The following is a 23,954-nucleotide window of genomic DNA, read 5'->3' on the forward strand; positions in this document are numbered from 1 at the left end:
GCAGTGGGGAAGGGGCGGCAGGGAGATATCCTGCCACCCCAATTACTCTGAAGATTATGGGCGCCACAGCAGGAAAGTGGCAGGAGGGGTAAGTAAACCCTCCCACCGCTCTTAAAGCTACTCCCCACTCCCGATCCGAACCACCCAGGTCCGGAACGGTCCGGAGGCCTTTTCAATGGCCTCCAGACCGGTCTGGGCCCATCCCTAATTGAAAATATAAATAGTATCATGAGAAGCAACCTAGGTGGAAAACAGATGTCAAACCGAATGGTGTCAAAACTGACTTTACATCTCCTTTATATCTCCAAATTAACACATACACACATTAAGGGAAAGGCAGAAACAACTCCATTTATAATCACATCAAACCACACATAGCAAGATCACTTTTTTGTTGAAAAGTAAATAAGTAAATAAGTAACAATACTGGCTGACATCCAAAGCAATGTTCTCCAGGAGGAACCAGCACTGTTGAGCAATGATTTGAAAACACATCATTGTGCAATAATTTTGAAAATTCAGTGGAAGCTGTGTTTGCAAGTACAGACAGCATAAGTTTCCAATATGGCTTTCAGTCCTGAACAAGTTGCGTTCCATGTTCCATGAATAAGCAAACAATAAGAAACTGACACATATTTTTGCTTGCCACATGTTTGTGAACATGATAGGAATTTACAGTTCATCTCTGTTACATTCTCTTGCTTCCTCACTGTTCATCTAAGAGAACTCATTTTCCTGATTTGCTAGATATTAAACTCTAGCACATAACACAGTGCACAAGTCTTTACTTCAAGTCCTGGGCCAGGCCTAGCACCCATCTGCAGTGTAGTACTAATTAGTTCAATAATATTATTTCCATACAGTACTTATGTTCTGCTCTTTAGCCAAAAAGTTTTCTCAAAAAGCTGCACATTTCTCAGTGAGCTGTCTACCATCTTTCCCCACCCCACCACCCACTCAGAATTTAAAGAACACTGGAGAAGCTGGATTCTCTCACACAAACACAATATTTTTGCCCTCCCATAGGAATTTAAAAACTACTTACAGTTCCAGAATAAGAATGACATCCATTTTACTCTCATAAACATCATGCAGTGTGATCACATTGGGGTGCTGGATTTCTTTTAATATGTTTACTTCTCGCTCAATGTCTTCTCGACTCACTCCCCGACGGCTAGATTTTGTTCTACGTTTCTTGATGAATTTTGCAGCATACTGTGCACCAGTGGTCTTCTCACGACATTTTCTTACTACAGCAAACTGCCCACTAAGAGACACAAGACAGTAGGATTTTATTGTATTTTTTAAAGCAGAAACAGTTCTCCAAACACTCATTGCTAGCATTAACGGGATAAATTTTTAAATACAGTACACTTGCACATAAAACAAAAAGTCCTTGACTGCAGTGTGGGAAAAACAGCCTTCTACCAACACAGAAGGTTTTTTTCCAGAAACACACACTGCCTTCAGAAGGCTTTTTATTATTCTAAACTTTCTAAAGACAAAAGACAAAACAACATTCTGTGTTGGATCACTGAATATGTTAACACGCCAACAACCCCCCCGCACTGCCCCCACTGCCAATGGTTCAGTAATCAAACTGTCATGGTTAATTTTAACTACTTAAATCTCAATTAGTGCTACAGATGATCAGTAAACCTTGGTCTGTCCTGCCTCTTCTAAAGTGTACCTTGCTTCATATTTAATAATATTTATGTCCAGCTTTTGAACAAATAATCACAAAGTGGTTTACACAGCAAAAGGAGTGAGAAAATGGCTCTGTCCCAAAGGGGCCCACAATCTAAAAAGAAACAGAAAGGAGTCACTAGCAACAGCCATAAATGGCAGAGTTAGTTATGCTGGATTGAACAGGGTCAGTTGCTCTCCCACTCCTAAATATAAGACTGCTTTAAAAGGTGCCTTGGATTGTGATGAGAGAGGGGAAGATTATGTGTGCTTTTGCTTCCTAATTTTCCAACATGGTCTTGTTTCACTGACACCATAGACTCTTTGAATAATGAAGAACTCTGTTTATTGCGGTCTTCAGCTTTGCTATTGCAGGAAGGTAGCATGATAGTACAGAGACACACTTTTTAGTTATTTAATAAAACAAATAAAGGTTTATTAATTTACAGTTGCTGATAAGGTTTGCTTGTTTCTCTACTTAGTAAGTAGGGTAGTTCTCTTGCTTGGTTATAAAAGAGTGTCTTTTACAGAACAGTAGAGATGTGTTGAACGATTTAAGCTCGAATAGATTCGAGCTCGAAATAGGCTGTTTCAAGCATTTTGACCTTGAAACAAAACACCCCTAAAATAAAGGGCTTGTTTTGAGCTTGAAACGAAACAGCCCTGTTTTGACTCAAAATGTTTCGAGCACCATTTTGAGGCCTGTTTTTCCAGAGAGAGCTGGTCTATCAAAAGGGTTTGGTGGGTAGACCAGTCCTCCAAGGCGGTCCAATGCACTACGTCCAGGGCAGAGGCCTGGTATAAGTGCCAACCACAATTGGTCAATCAGATTTCTCAGAAAACACAGGTCCCAAGATGGTGCTCAAAACACTCAAAATATTGAGGCTGCTTTGTTGAAACAGCCGACTTGGCCACTGTTTCGACGAATCAATTCAAGGATTTTGTGATTAGTTTTGAGCTCGAAATGAATCACAAAATCAATTTCATGCACATCTCTACAGAACAGTACACTTTCATTCACTTCTGGTTTAAACATGTCTATGAGTCTGGGTTTACATATTCTTTCCTCCCAGAGCTCATATATTAGAACTAAAACAATATTCATTTTTTAAGAATCGAGCCTGGTTCTTCTTAACCCACCCTTCTTCCAGGCTGTATATCAAACACACACACTCTGAAGTTTCAGCTTCAACTGATCCCTTCTCCCTCAGGGTTTCCTGGACTTAGCTACTGGGCTTTAACCCCTTCCTATCCAGATATCACTACTCTCATTGCATCGCATGGATATGTATACTTGTACAATATATGGAACTTAATTGTATGCTTGAACATTGCTTTTTTGGGGAGTGTTCATTTGTTTTGCAATATTCATTATGAAGAAATATTAACAAAATAGTTATTGTACAATTCATGACTTGTTTTTAAAGACAGAACATGCAAATCACCTCCAAACTGAAGTGAGAACACTTTTTCATAAGTGTGGTTTCCAAGTATGGGAAGAAACCCCTAAAGCCATTTTTATAAGATTAACCACTACATTAGTGACATGTTACCTGTTGTACTCATTTAATTACTATGTTCTCTCACAGTTGCCTGTGCTGCAAACACAGGTGATACCAAATTACAAAATTAGGTTTTTTTACTCTCTGAAGTGGCATGGACTTATCTTAGAACAGAGATGATTAAAAAACAAACATCCAGCATTCTATTTAAAATAATATTAACACATATAATTCTATCCTCCCCATGGGGCAAGTTTAAGGCTGTGAAACACTATGACAACACATGGCAAGAATAAGTACCCTCTTAATAACAGTAATTTGTTTTGTGCTCCTGTAATTCTCTTTGAACCAGCGGATAATTGCTGCTCCAAATCTACTTTATGCAAGGCACTTGGTATCAATCTACCAAAGTGCTTTGTGTCCGAAAAACCATTAACTATCTTTCTGACTAGTTATCCTATTATCTGACAGCTAGATTTCTGTTTTAGTATTCAGGCCATGAAATAAACCGCTGATGAAAATGAAGTGTGAACAGTGAAAAAAACCATTCACAAGTTTACTTAAAGATGGTCTGCATCTACTGTACATTATTGCTCCTTCAGATGGACAGCAAGCACACATATGCAACACTAATTAACTTATAACAACTTGTAAGCAGGGGTGGATCTTATTTATGGGCAAAGTGGATGGCACTCATCTTAAATTTCTCAGTCAGCCATGTTGTTTCTGTCTCCATTTAGTGTGCCTACTTCCTCCCTCCATTGCTTCTTGCTGCTCTTGCCTGAAGCCTGCTCCTCTATTATTATTATTATTATTTTTATTATTTACATTTTATATCCCACTCTTATTTCAAATAGCTCAGAGCTACATACTTAAGTTTCTCCTCACAACAACTTTGTGAAGTAGGTTAGGCTGAGAGAGAAGTGACTGGCCCAGAGTCTCCCAGCAAGTATCATGGTTGAATGGGGATTTGAACTCGGGTCTCCCCAGTCCTAGTTCAGCACTCTAACCACCACACCATGCTGGCTCTCCTGTTTTAAAAATTGTGAGGTGGGTGACAGTAGCATCAATCTCAAAGAACCAATGAAAAGCCCCAGGTCTTAACAAAAAAATAATGGTCAGGAGCCAATAATTATGCTCACTACAGATGTGCAGTTGGAATATGAACCCGCTCATGGCTCAGTGAACTGGTTTGTTCTGATTCAGCCTATCAGCGGTTTGAATGCAGTGCCGGGCATGGGGGAGCACCTTTAAAAGAGAGTACAACTGATCCTTACCTGTGTGCCGCTGCTCCATGCAGCCCCCCCCCCCGAAGCCCGCGTATGGCAGCACAGAGCTGGCATGCACATGGCTTCTACACATGTGCAGAAGCCATGTGTATGAACAGCAACACCATGCTGATCACACAAATTATTTCAGCGCATGTGTAGAGGCCACATGCTTGCTGGTGCCATGCTGCCACACATGGGCTTCTGGAAGGCAGTGCCGCTGCAGCAGGAAGCTGCATGGAGAGGCGGACATGCAGGTAAGGACCTGCTGTACTCACTCATAAAGGTGCTGCTTGCCCAACGCCAGTGGCACTTTCGAACCTGTTCATGGTTTGGCTGAACCACAAACCAGTTTGTATTCCAGTCATTGAATGAACAGGGGTTCGTACACATCCCTAATGCTCACTTTTGTTTTTGCAAAGTGAGCAGTACAGATGTGCACAGGACTGGCGGGGGGAGGTTCAAAGGCAGGCGGCATACCTTTAAGGGCGAGGGAGGGTGCCCTTACCCCTCTCGTCATGTTTCCCCCACTGGCACTCCATTTAAAAAGTGTTGGGCAGAGCGGCAGCATACTTCCCTGCCGCCCTGGTGTCCTCCTCTGCAGGAAGTATCTGGGAGTACCCGGAGCACATGCACACTCCTGGCATGTGCACATCATGCTCACTTGCACACATGTCAGTCAGGCCAGTGTGAGAGCGAGCATGGCATGCACAGGTGTGCTGGGTATTTCCGGCCAAGGAGGACAACGGGTGGCAGGGAGGTATGCTGCCGGCCCGTACACTTTTTAAATTTAGTGCCGGTGGGGGAAATACAGGAGGTGGGTGAAACACAGTGGGAGGGGTAAGGGCACCCTCCCCTGCCCTTAAAGGTATGTGCCCTGCCTTCAAACCGGCTGAACTGTCAGTCGTTGGAACATAAAGTCCCTCCGAACTGGTTCTGTGCATATCCCTGGTGGGCAGTCCTAGAACTACCCTATAAACCAATCAGAGCGGGAAGGTTGATTGACTTCTCAGGCAGCTGGAGTGCCCAGAGAGTGGGGAAATTTTTCTTTTAGCTACTCAGAAGAATACAATCATTTTGGTTAGAAAGTATGTAGGCAGGTTGGTTCTTGGTAAGTTTGATCTTTTGTTGACTTCTTTGTGTTTGGAGGGGAGGAATGCAACCTCTGTTTTTTCTCCCTTGCTCTCTGATCTGGTCTGCGTGAAAAGCATTAAAGCCCATTCCCAAAATGACATGCAATAAAATATTGGAAGGAACAGCAAACTATAAGACAGAACTAATTAGATTAGAAACTGGCATAAGAATCCAGAATGTTATTTTAGGGCATATGCATGGATTTCTGAGTCCAAGCTGCTTTTTAAATAGTTGCAGAAGTGGCTTTCCATATGGGTGTGGTGCAGAGATGGAATGGATTCTGTTGGAAGGAAAATAATTTTTTTAATGCATTTGCTATGCAGAGAGCTAACCAGTGTTTTTTCTGGATTGGGGCCAATATCTGTAACATTAATATGTACACTGGAGATTATGGTTCATTGGGCAAGAATTAAGAACTCTATTAAAAATATTCATTGCTTGCTAGGATGTACACCCAGGCTAAGTGATGGGTATCCAAGGGGGGCAGAGAGTGGCACCCAGCTGCTCAGCAAGCATGGAGTAGGGAGAGGGTGTCGCCATGCATCTGTGCTTCCCATGGTGTCCTTTTAAGTTACAGGAGATGGTTCATAGCTTCAGCAAGCATAATTGAAAAACTTGTGATTTTTCTATAATTTATGTATGTATTTTTGAAATAGGCAGGCAGAGCTGCCCTTGTAACTTCAGAATGCATTTGTTCTCCACTTTTGTAGTTGGTCTTTACTTTGCCTGTGGCTTATATAGATTTATTCACATTTGCATGTATAACCTATGCTTCCTCCAAAAAGCTTAGAGTGGTACACATGGTTACATTTATCCTTCTAACAGCCCTCTGAGGAACATTATGCTGAGAGATAAGTGACTATACCAGAGTCACCCAGTGAGGTTCATGGCTGAATGGGGATTTGAATTTAGATTTCTCCAGTCTAGTCCATCATACTAACCACTAGGGATGTGTGGACCGGTCTGAAGGTTCAAAGGTTTGGTCCAGGGGTTCGAGATTGAACCCCCCCCCCCCCCACAGTTCCATCAGGACCAGAACCAAACCACCAGACAAGTCCGCAATTAGAATTTTTAAACCAACCAATCAATCAATCAATCAATCAAAATACCTCTAGCTCCTTTGGGGGGCTTCCTGTAGGCCATGGGTGTGTGTGTGTCCATGAAGGTTCCCCCTCCCCCCCAGCCTCTCAGTGGCCCAGGAAAATGCTTGTATTTGGCCCATTCGGGCCTCTGTAAGTGCACGTGGTGGCCATTTTGGCTGCTGCGGCGCATGCATAAATGGCCCGTGCGAGCCCTGGCATGACCCAGGGCCTCACAGAGGTAATTTGCACATGTGCGGTGGCCATTTTTGGCTGCCATGCGCACTTACAGAGGTAAGCATTTTCCCGGGCCGTGGGGGGGGAGGAAAAACCTTCATGGAACCCCCCCCCAGGCTTCAGGAAGCCCCCCAAAGGGGCTAGAGATATTTTGATTTTATTTATTTATTTATTTAAAAAAATAAGACTCCATGGACTTGTCCAGACCGGACCGGGGGGTGGGGCGGTGTCGATTGGGGCCAGACCAGATTTGGCCGGTCAGGTTTGAGTCCGGTCTGGACTCAAGGCGAACCGGCCAGCTGGTTCCATGCATACCCCTACTAACTGTACCACTCTGGCTCAGAGGTTGCTGTTTTCATTTTTAAAATAATCAGGCAGACAGAGCTGCCCTGGTGACTTCAGGGTGCATTTACTCTCCACAGCAGCAGCTTTTTGTAGCTGGTCCATGCTTTACTTGTGGCTTGTACAGTTCTTTTCGTGTGTGTTTTGATCCTGCCTTGTTAGATACAAGTCTACTTACTACTCTAGTCCTGTTAAGCATTATAAAGCAACTGATGTTTTCCATATTTCTCTATACCTCTGCTGATGAACAATTGAGGTGTGTGTGTGCGTGTGTTTGTATTTTGATCCCAATCATTAGCAATAGTTGGCAAAGTGCAGATTTGTAGCTAAGGCATCCACCTAGTCCTGGATCCACCTCTGCAGGTGTCCACAATCGCCTCCATCTCTCACCACGTATCCACCTATCATCTGCCCTGCCTAGTGCTCCCTCACCCCCACAAGCTGCCACTGCTTATAAGGCAGGTTTCCTAAAATCAATCACAGGCACCAATTTAAATTCCTTACAAATGAGCATTCATCCACCTCCTCATAGGAAATGATCACAGTGACTGCCGAGATCAAAAAAGGTATTAGTTATTACAGATTCCAACTCTTTTGTTGTTATTACCTCCATCTTCTAGTCAAAGTACAATTAAAATTCTGTAAGCCTTTATGTTAGGAGTTTATATAGACTACAGGAAACTTGCTTACAAATATGCTTGAGACTATGCCAACAATCCAACATGCTTAAATCCAGATATTTTAAGGGATTTGCATGTGCCAAATTGTGTGTGTGATGAACATATTATGTTACATGGCCTTGACTGTATTACACATTAACAATCTTGGATTTATACTTCTGGAAAAATTACATCTAGTCTCTTAGGAGAAAAAAACCAAGGATGAAGACTTGCAACTGCATATATCTCAGTCTTGAAAATACGTAGTTCAGGGCCAAACTACACATGACGTTTAAAATGTTAGCAGCCCTGACGGGCTTAGCTCTTCACTGGCAAACAATAGCTGATCAGAAACAGTGTTCCCTCTAACAGGGATTCCCAGACATTGCTGACTACAACTCTAACAGGGATTCCCAGATGTTGCTTAATATTGCAGCATGCCCAGCTGCAATAGCCTTTGCTTGGGGATGGTGGGAGTTGTAGTCAACAACATCTGGGAATTCCTGTTAGAGGGAACACTGATCAGGAGTCCCTGAGATTTACTCTGGCAAGTCTCCTATTGGCACCAATTGAAATGGGATTATGGCAGAAGGGTAGAGTAAAAGCCCCTGTTCACACTGTGGTACCAATCTGTGAGAAGCGAAATCAGCTGTTATTGAAAAACTAAAACAACAACAGTTAAGCTTTAAACATCACATGTAGTATGGTCCCCAGTCTTCTAATGGAAAAGCCATTATGTTGGGATAGCAATAAAAGCTGCAAGGGAATTTCCAACAGCCTCCTAATTTTTACACACACACTCTCTCACACAGGTGTTGTTTTTTTTAAAAAATACATCATTGTTTTATGTAAATCTTTTTTTTAAAAGAGGCAGAATTGACAGGAGCAGTTAGAAATTAAGAAAGTTAAAAAAGAAAATGCTACAGACTACTACTGATTTATTGACAGAATGTATTATGCATCATTTTTGCCATGGTTGCATGAGGTCTTTTCACTGAAACACATTGACAGAAAGTGATATTATTTAAAAGAGCAGTTTGATAGAAGATCAAAACCCAGAGCAATGAGAAGCAGATGATTTGGCAACTTCCCCCCTTAGCTCATAGTTGTGTGAGGCCTGAAGGAGTGTGTGTGTGGGGGGGAGGCTGCTTACTTCCCCACAGAAAAACCCCTCATTTCTCCCTGGGTGGGTATATCAGATGACTGCTGGCAGCCCTCGGCAGTGTGCGGGGTCAGGGGACAAGATGCATCCTCCCGGCCCTCGGAACTCTCACAATGTACTGCGCAAGTGCACAGTGTATTATGGGTATCCCAGCAGTGATAGGCAAGTGCCCATCGCTGCTGCAGCACCAGCTAAAAGCCAGTGTTACACATGAGCAGGGAAATGGGGTTAAGGGAACGAGCGCTCCCTTAATCTCATTTAAGATGGTGACTGCGCAGGCAGGTTTGCCACCAAAGCGCTGCTGGTAGCTGGTAGTTCTTATAAGCCGCCAAACCTGGGCTTGGCTTCCTAACCCAAGTTTTGGCTAATCATAAAAACAGCTTCAGTGTGTTGGAAAGAGAAAGCTAATGAGATGCTCAAGAAAAATCTTCCAAAAAAGTATTTGAAAGTCTGATTATTTATCAAACACAACCATCTACTCTCATGTTTGCAGTAATGTTTTTCAGTACCCCAAGTGAGCAGGTAATTACACCGTGCTTGTGGTAAATGTGTCACTGGTAAACAGGTGTCACTGCCATGCTGGAAAGTTTAATTTCGGTTCACAAAAATGGCAACACGACTGGCTGTTCTTGTCCTTAGTTCCCACATGCTCCTCTTGTCTAGCATAGTTTCTTGTTACATCCAAAGTGGGCAAAATATGCAGAATTTGTCTGCAAGCAAAGTTTGCAGTTTCAACATGGTTTCCAATTCTGGTTTAGAGAAAACCAAGTTCAAAATCCAGTTCAGATTTCATCCCTTCCATCCCATGCCAGCATTAACCATAGTGTGTGTTAAATCTACACTACTAGCTGAGTTTGAGTATTAGCTTCAAACCTCTCTGGTAAATTCAGTTAATAGGAAATAAATCCCATAAAGCTCAACAGGACTATTTCTGAATAAATATATTTAATATTTAGCTAACATTAACCATGTTGTAGCATTAGTTGGCACTGACAATAAGTATGGTTAACACTTAAAAGTGAAGGAATTCATATGTAAGTAGGGAGATGGAATGTGCAAGCCTAAAGTTTTAAAGTTTCCTTAAAACTTTAAAGGAATGTTTTGGCCTACTTTCCTTAAGGAAAGTAAGTCTATGAGATAACCCAGCTCACTCTCTCGCGCTCGTGTGTGTGTGTGTGTGTGTGTGTGTGTTCTTTCCTCTCTATCAACTCTGCAATGCCTGGAGCGATTTGAACCAAATTTGGAACAGTTGTTGGGACACATAGGGACACTTCAAAAGCATTGTTTTTTGATGATGTTATCCACCCCAATCCAAGATGGAAGACATTAATGTTTTGAGGCACAATTGGGCCATATTTAGTACAGTTGTAGGGACACCTCAATAGCATAGTTTGTGATAATGTCATCCATCCCAATTCAAGATGATCAATGCATGAACATTTGAGAGGAAGTAGGCTAACTTGTGAAGATGATAATTATCAATTAAGATTATAGTGAAATGAATGTAGGCTGATTAGTTCTTACCAGAAATTTTTGATAACCATGGTTAAGAAATCAGCAGCATTAAATCTACATTTTACATCCAAAATTGCAAAGTGATGACACACTGGGATTGTGTGTCAGTATGCTATTGCGATAAAACAGTGGCAGGTGACATTGCACAACAACAAAAACAATCAACTTTGAAACTCCCGATAAAAGCAATAAACTACAGGAATGACAGTGCACAATAAAATAATCAAGTACAGTAATTGTTTAAGGGTTTTTTCCCCGCCACCGTCATTGACGAGACCACTACTAAAGCAGCCCTCCCTTGATTCCTCCAACCTGAACAATTACATTCCTGTTTCTAATCTTCCCTTTTTGGGCAAGGTGATTGAGTGTGAGGTGGCATCTCAGCTGCAGAGGGTCTTGAATGATACAGATTATCTAGATCCCTTTCAATCTGGCTTCCATCCTGGATATGGGACTGAAACAGTGTTCCCGCTAACATGGATTCACAGATGTTGTTGACTATAACTCCCATAAACTCCAAGCAAAAGCCATTGCAGTTGGGGATTCTGGGAGTTGTAGTCAACATCTGAGAATCCCTGTTAGAGGGAACACTGGATTGAAATTGCCTTGGTCACTCTAGTAATGACCTAAGCTGGGAGCTTGACAGGAGGAGTGTGTCACTGTTGGTTCTGCTGGACATCTCAGTGGTGTTCAGTACCATCGACCATGGTATCCTTCTGGACCACCTCTTAAATATATGGGGACTGGAGGCACTACTTTCAAATGGCTTTGGTTCTTTCTTGGGAGAAGGGTCCAGAAGGTGATGCTGGTAACTGCTCGGCCCTTTGGCCACTGGCTTGTGGGGTTCTGCAGGGTTCAGTCTTGCCCCGTTTAACATCTACATGAAACCACTGGGAGGGATCATCCGGGGACTTGGACTGAGTTACAGCAATATACAGATGACACTCAGCTATATCTCTGCTTATCATCTGATCCTAGGGAGGTAGTAGATGTCCTGAATTGGGGGCTGGAGGCGGGCTAGTACACTGAAATTGAATCCAGACAAGACTGTGGTACTGCTGGTCAGTAGGATAGCTGATCAGGATGAAGGGTTTAAATCAGTTCTGGACGTGGTTGTACTCCCCTTGAAAGAACAAGTGTGTAACTTGAGAGTACTGCTAGACCCGGCTCTGCTTTTGGATGCTCAGGTGGAGACAGTGGCCAGAAGTGCTTTTGCACAGCTTCGGCTAGTGTGCCCGCTGTGGCCCTTTCTCGAGAAGACAGATCTGGCCATTGTTACCCACATCATAATCTAATCATACCTAGATTACTGCAATGGGCTCTGTGTGGAGCTGCCCTTGAAGAATATTCAGAAATTTCAGTTGGTGCAGAATGCAGCTTCCAGGGTTCTCTCTGGAACTGCTCACTTGGAGCATATTACACCTATTCCGAACAAGCTAGGTTTCTGCCTGTTTGACAAGATCATCAGAGGGGGCTCTGCTCCGTGAACCCACAGTGAAAGAGGCTCAGCTGTCGAGCATGCAGGACAGGGCCTTCTCAGTCATTGCTTCCAGGCTTTGGGATGCTCTTCCGGCTGGCATCCACTTCTCACTTTCCACCACAGTTTTTAGAAAACAAGCCGATGTGGCTCTTCACCCAGGCTTTTAAATAAGTTTAGTGTTTACTGCTGTTGCTTGGTGTTTTATGTATTATTGTTTTATAGAGGGTTTTAAATTTTTAAAGAGAGATTATTTTTATATTTATATTAATAGCTCTAGTTTTTGTATTTTAATTGTGTATTGTTTTCACTATATTGTAAACTGCTTTGAGATGATTTTAATGAAAAGCAGTATATAAATCAAACAAGCAAGCAAGCAAGCAAGCAAACAAATGTTCAGATTGAGAAGGCTGAGGGAAGGTGTAGTGTCAAAGGATGTGCCACATATCTGATACTTTATTTCTGAAATGTTAATACCTGCCAGTTCTCAAAGCTATGGATTACAACACATTTAAAAGCTACAAAAACATATAAAACATTTTTTAAATGAACCAAAAGTGTTTGCATTAACATTATGTTAACGTTAGCCTCCAAAGCAGAAGTGCAGCCAAGATGGTGACGGTTAAGCTTAACCCAGGAGCTCCTGCCCCAACCTGGGCTTTCCCCCCTCTTCCTGGGCATGCCTCAGAGGAAAGAAAAGATCTCACAAGAGTCCTTCCAGCAAGAGTCCTGCTGACAACGGTGGGGAGGACTCATTGTAAATGAGTCACCAGTTGCAGGGGAGTAATGGCAGGTGAGAGGGCAACTCCTGTCTGTGGCTTCCAGCGGCATCTGGTGGGCCACTGTGCAAAACAGGATGCTGGACTAGATGGGCCTTGGGCCTGATCCAGCAGGGCTGTTCTTATGTTCTAAAGAAGAAATAAATGGAAATCAATGCCTTCCTCTCCTCTAAGAGGCAGCAGCGGGAGATGCAAGCACTGTGATATTCAAAAAGGGAAGAAAGGATGACCCCACCAACTATAGGTCCGTCAGCTTCCTCGACACCGTCAGTTTGCTCTGTACTAGACATCTGCATGGGAAACTTAAGGGCTGACAAGACCAAGAAAATCTGCTTGCAGAGGAGCAAGCCGGCTTTAGGGAAGGTAGATCCACAACAAGCACGTGCCTGGTGCTTCAGCACCTGATTGAAAAGTGTTATTCTAGCAACTCAGCCTCCCCTTACACTATCTTCTTTGATCTTAAGGCCACTTTTGATTCCATCTCCCAAGTCAAGCTGCTGGGAGACGTTGGAAGCCTCCTCAATCAACCAGCATCTGCTCTGTCTGATCTGCATTCTTCATGCGGACATGACCCTCAAGGCAAGGTACAACCCACAAGGAAACCTCATAAACCTTGTCCCATCACAGAAGGGAGTCAAACAAGGATGCATCCTGGCCTCGATCCTTTTCAAATTTTATATCACTCACAAGGTGAGACAGACTTTCACCCTAGCCCAGACTTTCACCCTCCCAAGCTGGCAGATAGAAGCATTTCCTCCCTGTTCTATGGAGAGGATGCTGCATTTCTCTCTAGGACCCTCATAGGTCTCAGAAGAGCACTGAAGGCTCGAGCTCAGTACTGAAATAATGATCATCTAGAAATTAATTATCAAAAAACTAAAGTTATGGCTTTTGCCAGAAGACCTAAGACCCATCCCTGGACTATAAATGACCAACAAGGTTGGACAGGTCGCCGGTTTTAAATGTCTGGGAGTGATCCTACATGCCTCTGGCTCAAGAGAGGCCCACTGCGACCATGTCACCCTTACCACTCAGCTCCCTTACCAGCTCCACCGCTTACCAGCTCCACCGCCACCCTAAAATTCCTACGGACTAGAGGGGACTATTACGTACCCGCAGCACTCAAATTGTTTCAGCCAAGACATTGGTTGCACTTCTCTATGGTGCCCAATTGCCCCTCCTCCAATCTGGCCCCCTTGGAGCAGGTGCAGTCCAAATTCTAAGAGCAGCCCTCAAAGTGGCTTGCTGTGTCTCAAATGCTGCACTACACTACAACGTGCATGATAAAGGCTGAGGCCAGAGTGTGGTTGTCCATTCGTAACCGCTGGCTTAAATTATCCCTCAGCCCTTGGGGCTTGGCCCCTCTGACCCTACAGGACAATTTTCAATCTTCCTGGGAAAAGGGCCATATGGACTAAGTTGTCACTCCTGGGCTTTACCCCACCCCCACTTGCTATGGATCATGACCAGATGAAAGCAGTCATCAAACAGAGAATAAGGGATACTGAGTGACAGGCTGACCTAGACAGGGTTCCATCCATCCTGTCCTTGGAAAGGCTCAGATACTCTGCCTCCCACACCACATACCTGTCACAGCTAGAAATCTCAAGCCACAGAAAGGCTTATACCCTTGCCCGCTGTCATGCACTTCCCTCCGCTGTATTGGAAGGCAAATACAGAAAGATCCCAATCACAGAGACACTTTGTCCTTGTGACACTGGGGAGGTAGAAACCACAGAGCATGCACTCCTCTTTTGCCCCCTTTACAGAGATATTCAAGCCAAACTTATATTTCCGCTACTTCATGAGTACCCTGGCTGCCCAAACCATGTCTATACCTGGTTGCTGCTTTTGGATGAAGACCTGGCCTTAATGTATTACACCGCCAAGTTCTGCGTGGCAGCATGTAGTATCCGACAGGTCGTGACTGCCAGGCCATTCCCTGGCATCAGTGCTGCATAGTGTTAAACTGCTGACTATTTTATCTTTTTTTAGTGTTCCTATTTGGATGACTTATTTTATATACCCCATTTTAGCCACCACTTTTTGCATTTTATATGTTCATAATTTTTTTAATAAAGCTATTTAATAATCGCATAGCTACCCTCTTTTGTAAGGATAGCAGCTTTATAGTATTATAATGCAGCTTTATAGTATTTTAATACAGCTTTATACTATTAGAGTAGTAATTTTAAAGTAATATAGTTTTATGGTTTCATAATTTGTTTTTATTAATTTGAATCATGCTCTACTGTTCTATCTTATGCTGGTCTTGGACCATAATGAAGATGATTGAAATGCTTCAAAGCAATATTAAAATGGCTTCACACCCACCCATCTGCACAGTTTGGTGAATATATTTTATTTTATGTCAATAGTCAAGTTCATAACTTGAATGACGGACTGTGGATTTACCACTTAACCAGAGCACACTAAAACACTTAGTAAATAAGAAAAAACCTGACACTGGGCACCAGTTCAGCTCCTGCATTTTTTCAGTAACAAATGACTCCTACAAATAATTCCTGCAACTAGCTACATTTTCTCTAATCTATCTATCTATCTTAGATACATGGATGAGTCAACACCTTTTCTTTGGAAGAGGATTGACCAGAATAATTCCTTCAAAAAGGTGAGGGGATTTACCATGCCAGACTAGTTTACCTAGAGGAAAAGTCCTTTGCAGACCTTTTGTGACATTTGTGTTACCTATTTTGCTGGTAAAAATTACTGACATCCAGTACAGCTTGGGTCAAATGATGTTAACTATAAAGTTGTGGAACTTTGGAAATTTTGCTTTTATTGGAAGCCACCTTAAATTAAAGCCCAGGGAAACAGGAGACATAAGAGCGAAAAAATAAGTGCAATAATTTCTTTACATGGTCTTATATCTACCACTAGGCTTGGTAGAGTGAGTATTAAGGAAGTGACTTCTGAGAGAGCAAATATGGCGTCCTGTAAGGAAGCCCCCGATTAACCTCTCGGGAGTTTTCACTCCCGTTTGGTCTAATTATCTTCATTAATAATATGAAGATCAGAATGTATGCAGAGCTTGGCCTCCCCCCTCTGACAGAAGGGGAGTCTGGAGAGATTCCAGGCTTGAGAAAGCCTGGAGGACTCTGGATGACCCCCCTGGGAGAGACCTTTCTGCTTCAAGCATCAGGCTGAACGGGAGAGGTTTCCAACAGCCTCATTAAGGATGACCTTGCTATATATATTCCTATCTACTTTCCTTTAATAAATCTCTGAGATGACTATGGCCGCAAGTGTGTTAGAATCTATGGCTTTTTTATTGTTAATTTTTGCTTATTTTCCGCTATCTTCTATTTTTGAATCTTTCTATGGACTTCGTTAGAGAGCTCAGCACTCCAATGTTATCAGCTTTCAGTTTTACTATGAAGAATTTTTTAAAACGTTTGAGGCTCCAGCAATTACTTATTTTATCCTGATCTCTAATCCACTTGTACCATTAGCTGGGGATGATTATGGATTTCATATATTCTGAGAATCCCTCCTGAACTTTTCAGCAGCAACATATGGCATCTTCAGTGGAGAAGAGGAATGAAGAAGATTGGCTTGGAGAGAAAACGGCTTTGATGACCATGGTTTCTGTGCTTGCAAGATTTTTGGCATCTATTCTGTTTTTCTCTTTGCTTTTCTCTATTTTCCTGTCTCCATTATTTTCTGAGCCTCCCACTGACTCTGCCAGAGGTAAACAGCATTAGCGGAGTGCTGGCTGAAGAGGAAAAGAAACTTTACATGAATGTCAGTGAACTTTAATTAGTTCTTATTTTCACTTTGAAGAACTCCTGCAAGTGGCCTTGGAAAACGTTGGATGCTCAAGTGATTAATTACTTTCTTTACAGCAGTTGACTCCTGGCACTGATAAAACTTTTTTTGACTGGTAATTAAGCTCTTTGCTTATTTTTTGCTTCGTACCTTTAACAGTACTGAAATGGGGATGGAGTGGATGGTTTAAATACAGTATTACTTTGAAATTTGGCAATAGAAGTATATTTTTTGGAAAGGGGTTTCTTAAATCTTAGTCGTAATTATTATGAACTATGATGATGGAAAATGAGGGAGAAAACATAATTTGGGATGGTTCGGCATTTTCTGGACTATTTTGTCTCTCTGCTTATTGGATGAATACATTACTGATGGAGTACAAACATCATCCTGCATTGTTAATCTTACTTAGAAGCCAGCCCCAAAACTTAACATCCGGAAATTGGAATAACTACACATAGAACTAAGACTTTTTTTGGTTGCCTAAGGGTGCGGGGGGGGGGGAGCGAATGTTCATTACATGTAACCGAATAACACGTTTTCTCACGCACAAGTTTATCTTTGTCTAGTCCAGGCATTATTTAGTCTCCCTGCAGAGCTTTGATATCTATTGGGAATGTTTGTCAAGGCTCTCTTGTTAACCCCTTGGTGGTATTCCAAAGATTTTTAATACTATCCAATTTGACTTGATTTTATTTTCTGGAAATGCGTAACAGGGTTTTCTTTCCTTTTCCCTCCTTTGTAAATTCATTGCCCACAATATCTTTTTTCTCCACAAGTGAGGGTTTTTCTCTCTCTTCAAATTTAATTTCCTGACTTATTTCAAGAAAAAAAAATTGCATATACCTAGGCTATATCAATTGATACACAACAGACATATATGCCTAATCTGTTATTTTAGTTATTATTATTGTTTAGCTTATTCAATGTGAATATACTCAGTTTCATTCCCTCTTATGCAATAGTAAATCTGAGATACTGGTGATAGGGAGATCTGTTTTTAAGGGCATACAGCTGAACTTTTTAGTTGAAATTATGAGGTTGAATAGATATTACTGAAAGTAGATTTTTTATCTTTCTTCTGCACTGGATTCCCTGTTATTATTTGCAGAAGTATTATAAGGACTAGGGAAATTAGTTTATATAGGTATACATTCAGTTTATGGTTATAATTACTGTTATATTATTGTCTTGTGCATGTAATTAGCTATTTTCAGTATGAAGATTTGACTTATGTATTCCCTGTTAATTTAACAGCTGCTATCAAGAATTTAAGAAGAGGGAAATCTCCATACCAAAGGGCAATGTTTTCCTCTCTTTTTACTTTTATTTACTTTATTTATTTATTATTATTTTATTTATTTACTTTATTCATTTATTTGTTTTATTTATTTATTTATTTTTATTTTATTTTATTTGGTTTCTTTTTTAATCATGGGTCAATTATCTGGTTTCTAGAAGATCAAGAGCCCTAGATTTTATATTAGTATTTTATAAAATTCCTTTTTCTCCTCTCTCTCTTGTTTCTTTATTTTTTTAAACTATAGGTTAATTATCTGACTTTCAGAAGATTGAGAGTCCCAGACTTTATATTAACATTCCATAAAACCCTTTTCCTCTTGGAATTAACTTTTCTCTCTCCCCTTTCTTCTTTCCCCCCATCCTTTTAAAAGCCCATACTATTATTCATTTCTTCCATACATAACAGGTTTTGGATACCAGTCATGAACATTTGTCAATGTGTTTTGCACTTGGGCTGTATGGGATGAGAATTCAACTATGGCCTCATGTCTATAGTATTTAAGCTTCAGGTTTTTGCTGAGCAGTCTTTTCCTCTTGGCAAGCAACTTTATATTATTGTCAGACAGATTCATTTCTGTAGTTATTTCCTTTGTTTCTTTGTTTTTAGTGACATTCTTATAGATAACACCTTCTGAGCTTATAGATTTCAATATGATTATTTGCATTGTTTCTTTTTCTGTGTTCCCATTTCTTTTGGACCTCCCAATGAGGTTGGTTATGGAGAGGAGAGCCAATATGAAGTGATTAATGTGATCTTCCTAAGATTTTGCATACAAAGTTCGATATTTATTATATCCAGCTTGTGTTTCACTCTGATGGAATTATGAAAATTACATCCCTATCTTAGAGATTTTACAAACAGCATTGAATTTATGAATTTCTCCATCTGCTACTTACAGCATTGAGATAGTTGTATGTGAATTTATAGCTTTTTACTGCAGAAGTTTGTAACAGAAGCTTTTCAGTGTCCTTGTCCCACCAGAATAATTATTTCTAGTGCTACTGAATATTTCTGGGTCCCCCCCACTCTATATTTTTGGATTCTTTTTTGATTATTTAGGATTCTGTTCTCCCATCAACTTAATGAACAACATAATTAAAGGAACTTATAATCACTACATAAATCATTCATTACTCTGTATGGAACCTTTATTTGCTATTCAGAGAGAAGATGGGATGAAAAAGATCCTTGACCTTTTAAAAATCTCTCGGTTTATTTAGAAAATTATTATTTAGTATGGTAAAACTTTTAAAATTTACCTTTTCCCATCAGATTCATTAGATTTAGGATTTTGAAAGTTTCTGAATAGCTTTTAGATTCCCCTCCCTCTTTTCTTCTTTTTTTCTTTTTCTCTCTATTATTTTCTTTCATATAGGATTTAAATCAGATGAAGGATGAATTGGCAGTGAGGAAATTTACATACTTTCTAAAGAATAAAGAATATAGTTTAATTTTTGTGATAGGTATTTTTACTGCAGAACACAACGGTGTTTACCTAGGTCAAGGTTGGTTCTCTTCTCTCCGTCTGGCTGGTTCCCTGGGAGGCCCAAAACTCTATATGGGTGCCTAGATTTAGACTCTGTGTGGCTAGTTAACTACATTTATTTTACTTCTTATATAAAATATGACTACCTTTGTTTCTTTCTTATGATTGGGGATTCTTTTTTCTTGGAAGGATAAGCTCTTGTTTGTAAACTTGAATTTTTGTTGAAATCTCAGAGATATAACATTTCTGTTTTTTACTAATATTACTAATAAAAGCATTTTTAAAATCTTTTAAAAAAAGAAAAAGAAAGTGACTTCTGCCAAGTTCCTCTGTTTGGAAGTTTCATGCACACAGATTCAAGAAATATCAGATTTCATAAACTGACAAAGAAACCATAAGCTCAACCATAGCAAGTAAATTCAGAAGGCTGGCGCTCCCAGGAGATTTGTAATCAGATATAGAAAACTAGTGTTTTATGTTCAGTATATGACATCAAAGAAAGGAAACAGTTTAAGTTCTTTATAACATAGAGGCAACAAAGCAACTGGGGTTTACGTTTTGCCCACAGGAATATTAAGGAAATTTGTCAGATTATATATTTAAAAAGTCTTCTAACTCTCTCTTTCCATAAATAATGTGTAGCTATCAGAACAGAGAATCTAATTTTATCATTCTCTCATGATTATCTTAGCTTAGAAACCCCCACTATTGCAGCCTGTCAAAAATTATGTGCATACTGCCATGCTTCTGTCATTTGAGAATATTTTAAAACAGGTCTTCAGAACATAATGTTATTGGGCTCCTTGTGGAAATCCAAAATACAGTAATTATAGTTTGTGGCCATTGCCAACATCTTTCAGAGAGTATCCAAGATATTCTCAAGCCTTTCCAAAGTAGGAGCTGAAGTGGGAGACTGCTTGAATCACTATGGCAGTATTCCTCTCCCTTTCAGTGGTGAACGAAAGAATCTTTACATTTTCCAGCCCACTGCAATCACGCTACATGGTCCACCTATAACTGATACTCCATCAGCGTGAACAGCAGTGAAGTAAACCCCTGCAACTATGCAGTTGTTGCAGAACTCCATGAGGAAGAGGTAAGATAAGGTGCAGGGGGGACAAAACAAGAGAGAATGAAATAAAAGGGCAGGATGGAGATAGGGTGCAGAGAGGCCTATGGTGCATGGAAAGAGAAAAAGAAAGGGTGGTATCGGAAAAGGGGATGCAGGAAAAGAAAATACTGTATACTGTACTATGGGGTACAGAGAGAAAGGTTATCTAAGTTGCAGAGAGGCAATGTAAGAAAAGGTACGGGGGCGGTAGTGGATAGATCAGTGGATATAGAAGCAGGATAATGTAATACAGAAGCCTGGCAGGTTTATCTCAAATAGCTTGCTGTCCAAATGTACTGCAACACATACTATACATGGAATGAATTAATATTAATTCTCCAGTTGTACTGCAGATTCATCATAGGTTATAGGCAGTTTAATTTGTATATGAAAAATAATAGATAGAGACTTTATATTTTTGAAAAGGAACATTCAAAAATGTTTTTAAATATTTATTCATGTTTCATGAATATAAACATTCATGAGTATAAACATATAAACACACAAACATATTCATGTTTCCCTGATCTTAATACGATGTTGTTTTTTAAAAAAGAGCACAATATTGGATCCAGTGCTAAAATAATCTACTTAATCATAAGAGAGCAACTGCTGAAAAGAATTCTTGAAACAAAGTACATTGACAGATACTTCTGAGGAATGACAGGAATACTCTTTACTCAATGATTCTGCAACCAGCATCAGCAGCTAAAAAACCTGAAACTATCAATAATTTTGGTCATGTCTGTGTATAATCTGACCTTTCTCTAAGACAAGTATAAGTTACTTAATATATGGACACCAAAAATAGTTTAAAAAAAAATCATTTGCAATGAAGTTAGAATGTCATAAAATACCTTTATCTGCAACAAGTCTATGAGAACTGATATGATTTTTAGTTTATTTATATCAAGAAGTTCAGAGCAGTGTACATGGTTATGTTTATCCCCACAACAAACCTATGAGGTAGGTTAGGCTGAGAGATAAATGACATTGTAGAATCATCTACAATGATTCACCCTACTCATTTTACACCATGTAAATATTTGAAAAAGATCTTCATTGATACTTAGCGTGCCAGTACCTCCATGGAGGGAAGGCTCTCCCTTCCTTTGGTCATGCAGTAGGCTGTGGCACTCCAGGCTTTACTAAACTCAAGCTTAAATCTAATAAATGACACAAGAATCTTTAGCTGATACTATAAAATGAAGCAAATGGAGGAAAGAGATCAAAAGGAAATCAAACTACCAACTGAATTTTTTAAAATGCAGTTGCTTGGAGTGTATGAAAGCATATATTAACTTACTGAATTAATATCAAGTTCAAGTTCTAAGTGTCTCTCTTTTTTTAAATGTATTTAGCTCAAAGAGGGGAAACAAGCATAATAATCAGATCCAAACACTGATTTGTGCTAAGCTTTTAACTAAGGATATGAACCATATTGGGTGCAGTTGTAGGGACACATAGGGACACCTCAGTGGCATGGTTTGTGATGATATAATCCCCAATTCAAGATGGCAGACGCAGGAACTTTGAGGCACAAGAGGGCTAACTTGTGCACTGCCTAAATATGAACCAAATTTGCCACAGTTGTAGTGAGTACTACACAGGGCACCTCAATGGCATAGTTTGTGATGTCATCTTCAATTCAAGATGGCAGAAATATGAACATTTGAGGAGCAAGTGGGCCAACTTGTGAACTGCCTAACTGATCTGGACCAAATTTAGTCCAGTTGTAGGGATAGTGAAAGGAAGTTAGGCAAGTTAGTTCTTACTCAAACTCGTTTAAACTGATATATCTTGGCACAAGTACAGGCAATTCCTGAGTTCACATACCCAACCTGCAACCCCCACCCACCCCGCACAAAAAAACCACCTTATAAACAAAGCTCTAACAACATATTACATTAAGGAAGTCCCCAAATTATAAAAACCAAACCACACATACAACTCAGCCCTCTTGGGAACTATAAGTGTTCCAGGTTACAAACATCCAACTTAAAAATGAACTTTTGGAACACAACCCATTTATAAGTTGGGGACTTCCTGTAGTCTTAAATTCATTCCCTATTAGGTGCCTTGGTTACCTTATGACTAGTCATGTGAGTTTTTCAGTGCTGACAGAGAAGATATATGGAATTAATAAGGGGTTGTGCATTATTTCTGTAGTTACATTTCATTTTTCAATAACAAATTCTTCCTTTTAAAAACACAATACAAAATTTCTATACAAAAGTACAGAAATGAAAACAGGACTGCATAACAGAAGTTATTTGTTCAGAGGTCTCCAAATAAGACATTTGGTTTCCTACATTCAAACATAATGAAAGCAAGCAGACCCAGGGTTCAGGGGTGGGGGGAAGAGAGTGAGGGCTGATGATTTCTCCAAATCACCTGTGTACAAGGCAGGTGATCCAGCTCCAAGAGGCATAAACTGTAGCAAGCATTTGCTCTAAAAACAAACCTACAGCATGAATGGCATTTCAAGTGATTACAGTACTTCTCTTATATTGTTTAAAAAAGGCTTTCACTTAACATATTAAGTTATAGCACATAAATAGCCAATAATGATTAAGTCTATACCTCTGCACAATTAAACTGCATGTGGAGTAAGTATCCTCACTTTAGGATACAATCTAGATCAGGGATTCTCAACATTGGGTTGTAGATGATATTGGACTTCAGCTCCCATAATCCCCAGTCCCAGTGGTCTTTGGTTGGGTATTATGGGAGTTCTGAAGTCCAATAACATCTGGAGACCCAACGCTGAAAATCCCTGATCTAGTTGATAGATTTCAGCCATAAGTGCTAGGTTTTTAAATTATTTTTAAATTGTTGTCTAGAGAGCTTTGAATCGGAGTGAGTGGGATATAAATTTTAAAAAATGAACTGTGGAATTTTTTATAGCCTCATTGCCATCAACAGACTTTAAAATTGCTTGCTGTTGATGTCAATGAAGCTTGGACATGCTTTACTTTTTCAAGATTTTCCTCTTATATTCAACTAACTGAAGTCAGCCACACGATATACAGAAAACCAGACTAATTGCCACAAGCAACCACTCAGTTAATATTAATACAAAATACTCCTTTTCATGTCCTCTTCTTTTCTGGTGTTTGTGAAAAAACTTCATATATTTTAATGCAACATAGATATGTGTCCGTGAAGCCCAACTTTGAAACAAACTAGCTCTCTTTTAAAACAAAAATAAACACAAACCTGAAGACAACGAGGTATGTTTCCCAAGTAGTTTCTAGGAACTCTGCAGATAAATTGTATGGATTTATACTAATTCATAATACTGGTGCTACTTTAAAAAGAAACAGTTTGTGCATGGGTTAACACAGCTCTACTTCTACTCATATGCCATCAAACTGGAAATAGGAGGCATTTCATCTTCTACTAGGACTCCAGACTCCTATTTA

The 23,954-nt window shown here is 40.2% G+C and overlaps 1 protein-coding gene across 6 annotated transcripts in view; it reads right to left on the minus strand.

Annotated features, from left to right (window-relative positions):
- The window catches only part of DAPK1 (death associated protein kinase 1), a 157,476-nt gene that overhangs the window by 82,390 nt on the left and 51,132 nt on the right, over positions 1 to 23,954 (minus strand). For all 6 annotated transcript variants that reach the window (XM_053292217.1, XM_053292215.1, XM_053292214.1 and 3 more), the window contains one exon: positions 1,046 to 1,267. In XM_053292217.1, coding sequence (XP_053148192.1) covers positions 1,046 to 1,267 — 222 coding nt within the window. The remainder of the gene's footprint in view (positions 1 to 1,045; positions 1,268 to 23,954) is intronic.

The sequence above is a fragment of the Hemicordylus capensis genome, chromosome 2, assembly GCF_027244095.1.
Source record: "Hemicordylus capensis ecotype Gifberg chromosome 2, rHemCap1.1.pri, whole genome shotgun sequence".
Taxonomy (NCBI): Eukaryota; Metazoa; Chordata; class Lepidosauria; order Squamata; family Cordylidae; genus Hemicordylus; species Hemicordylus capensis.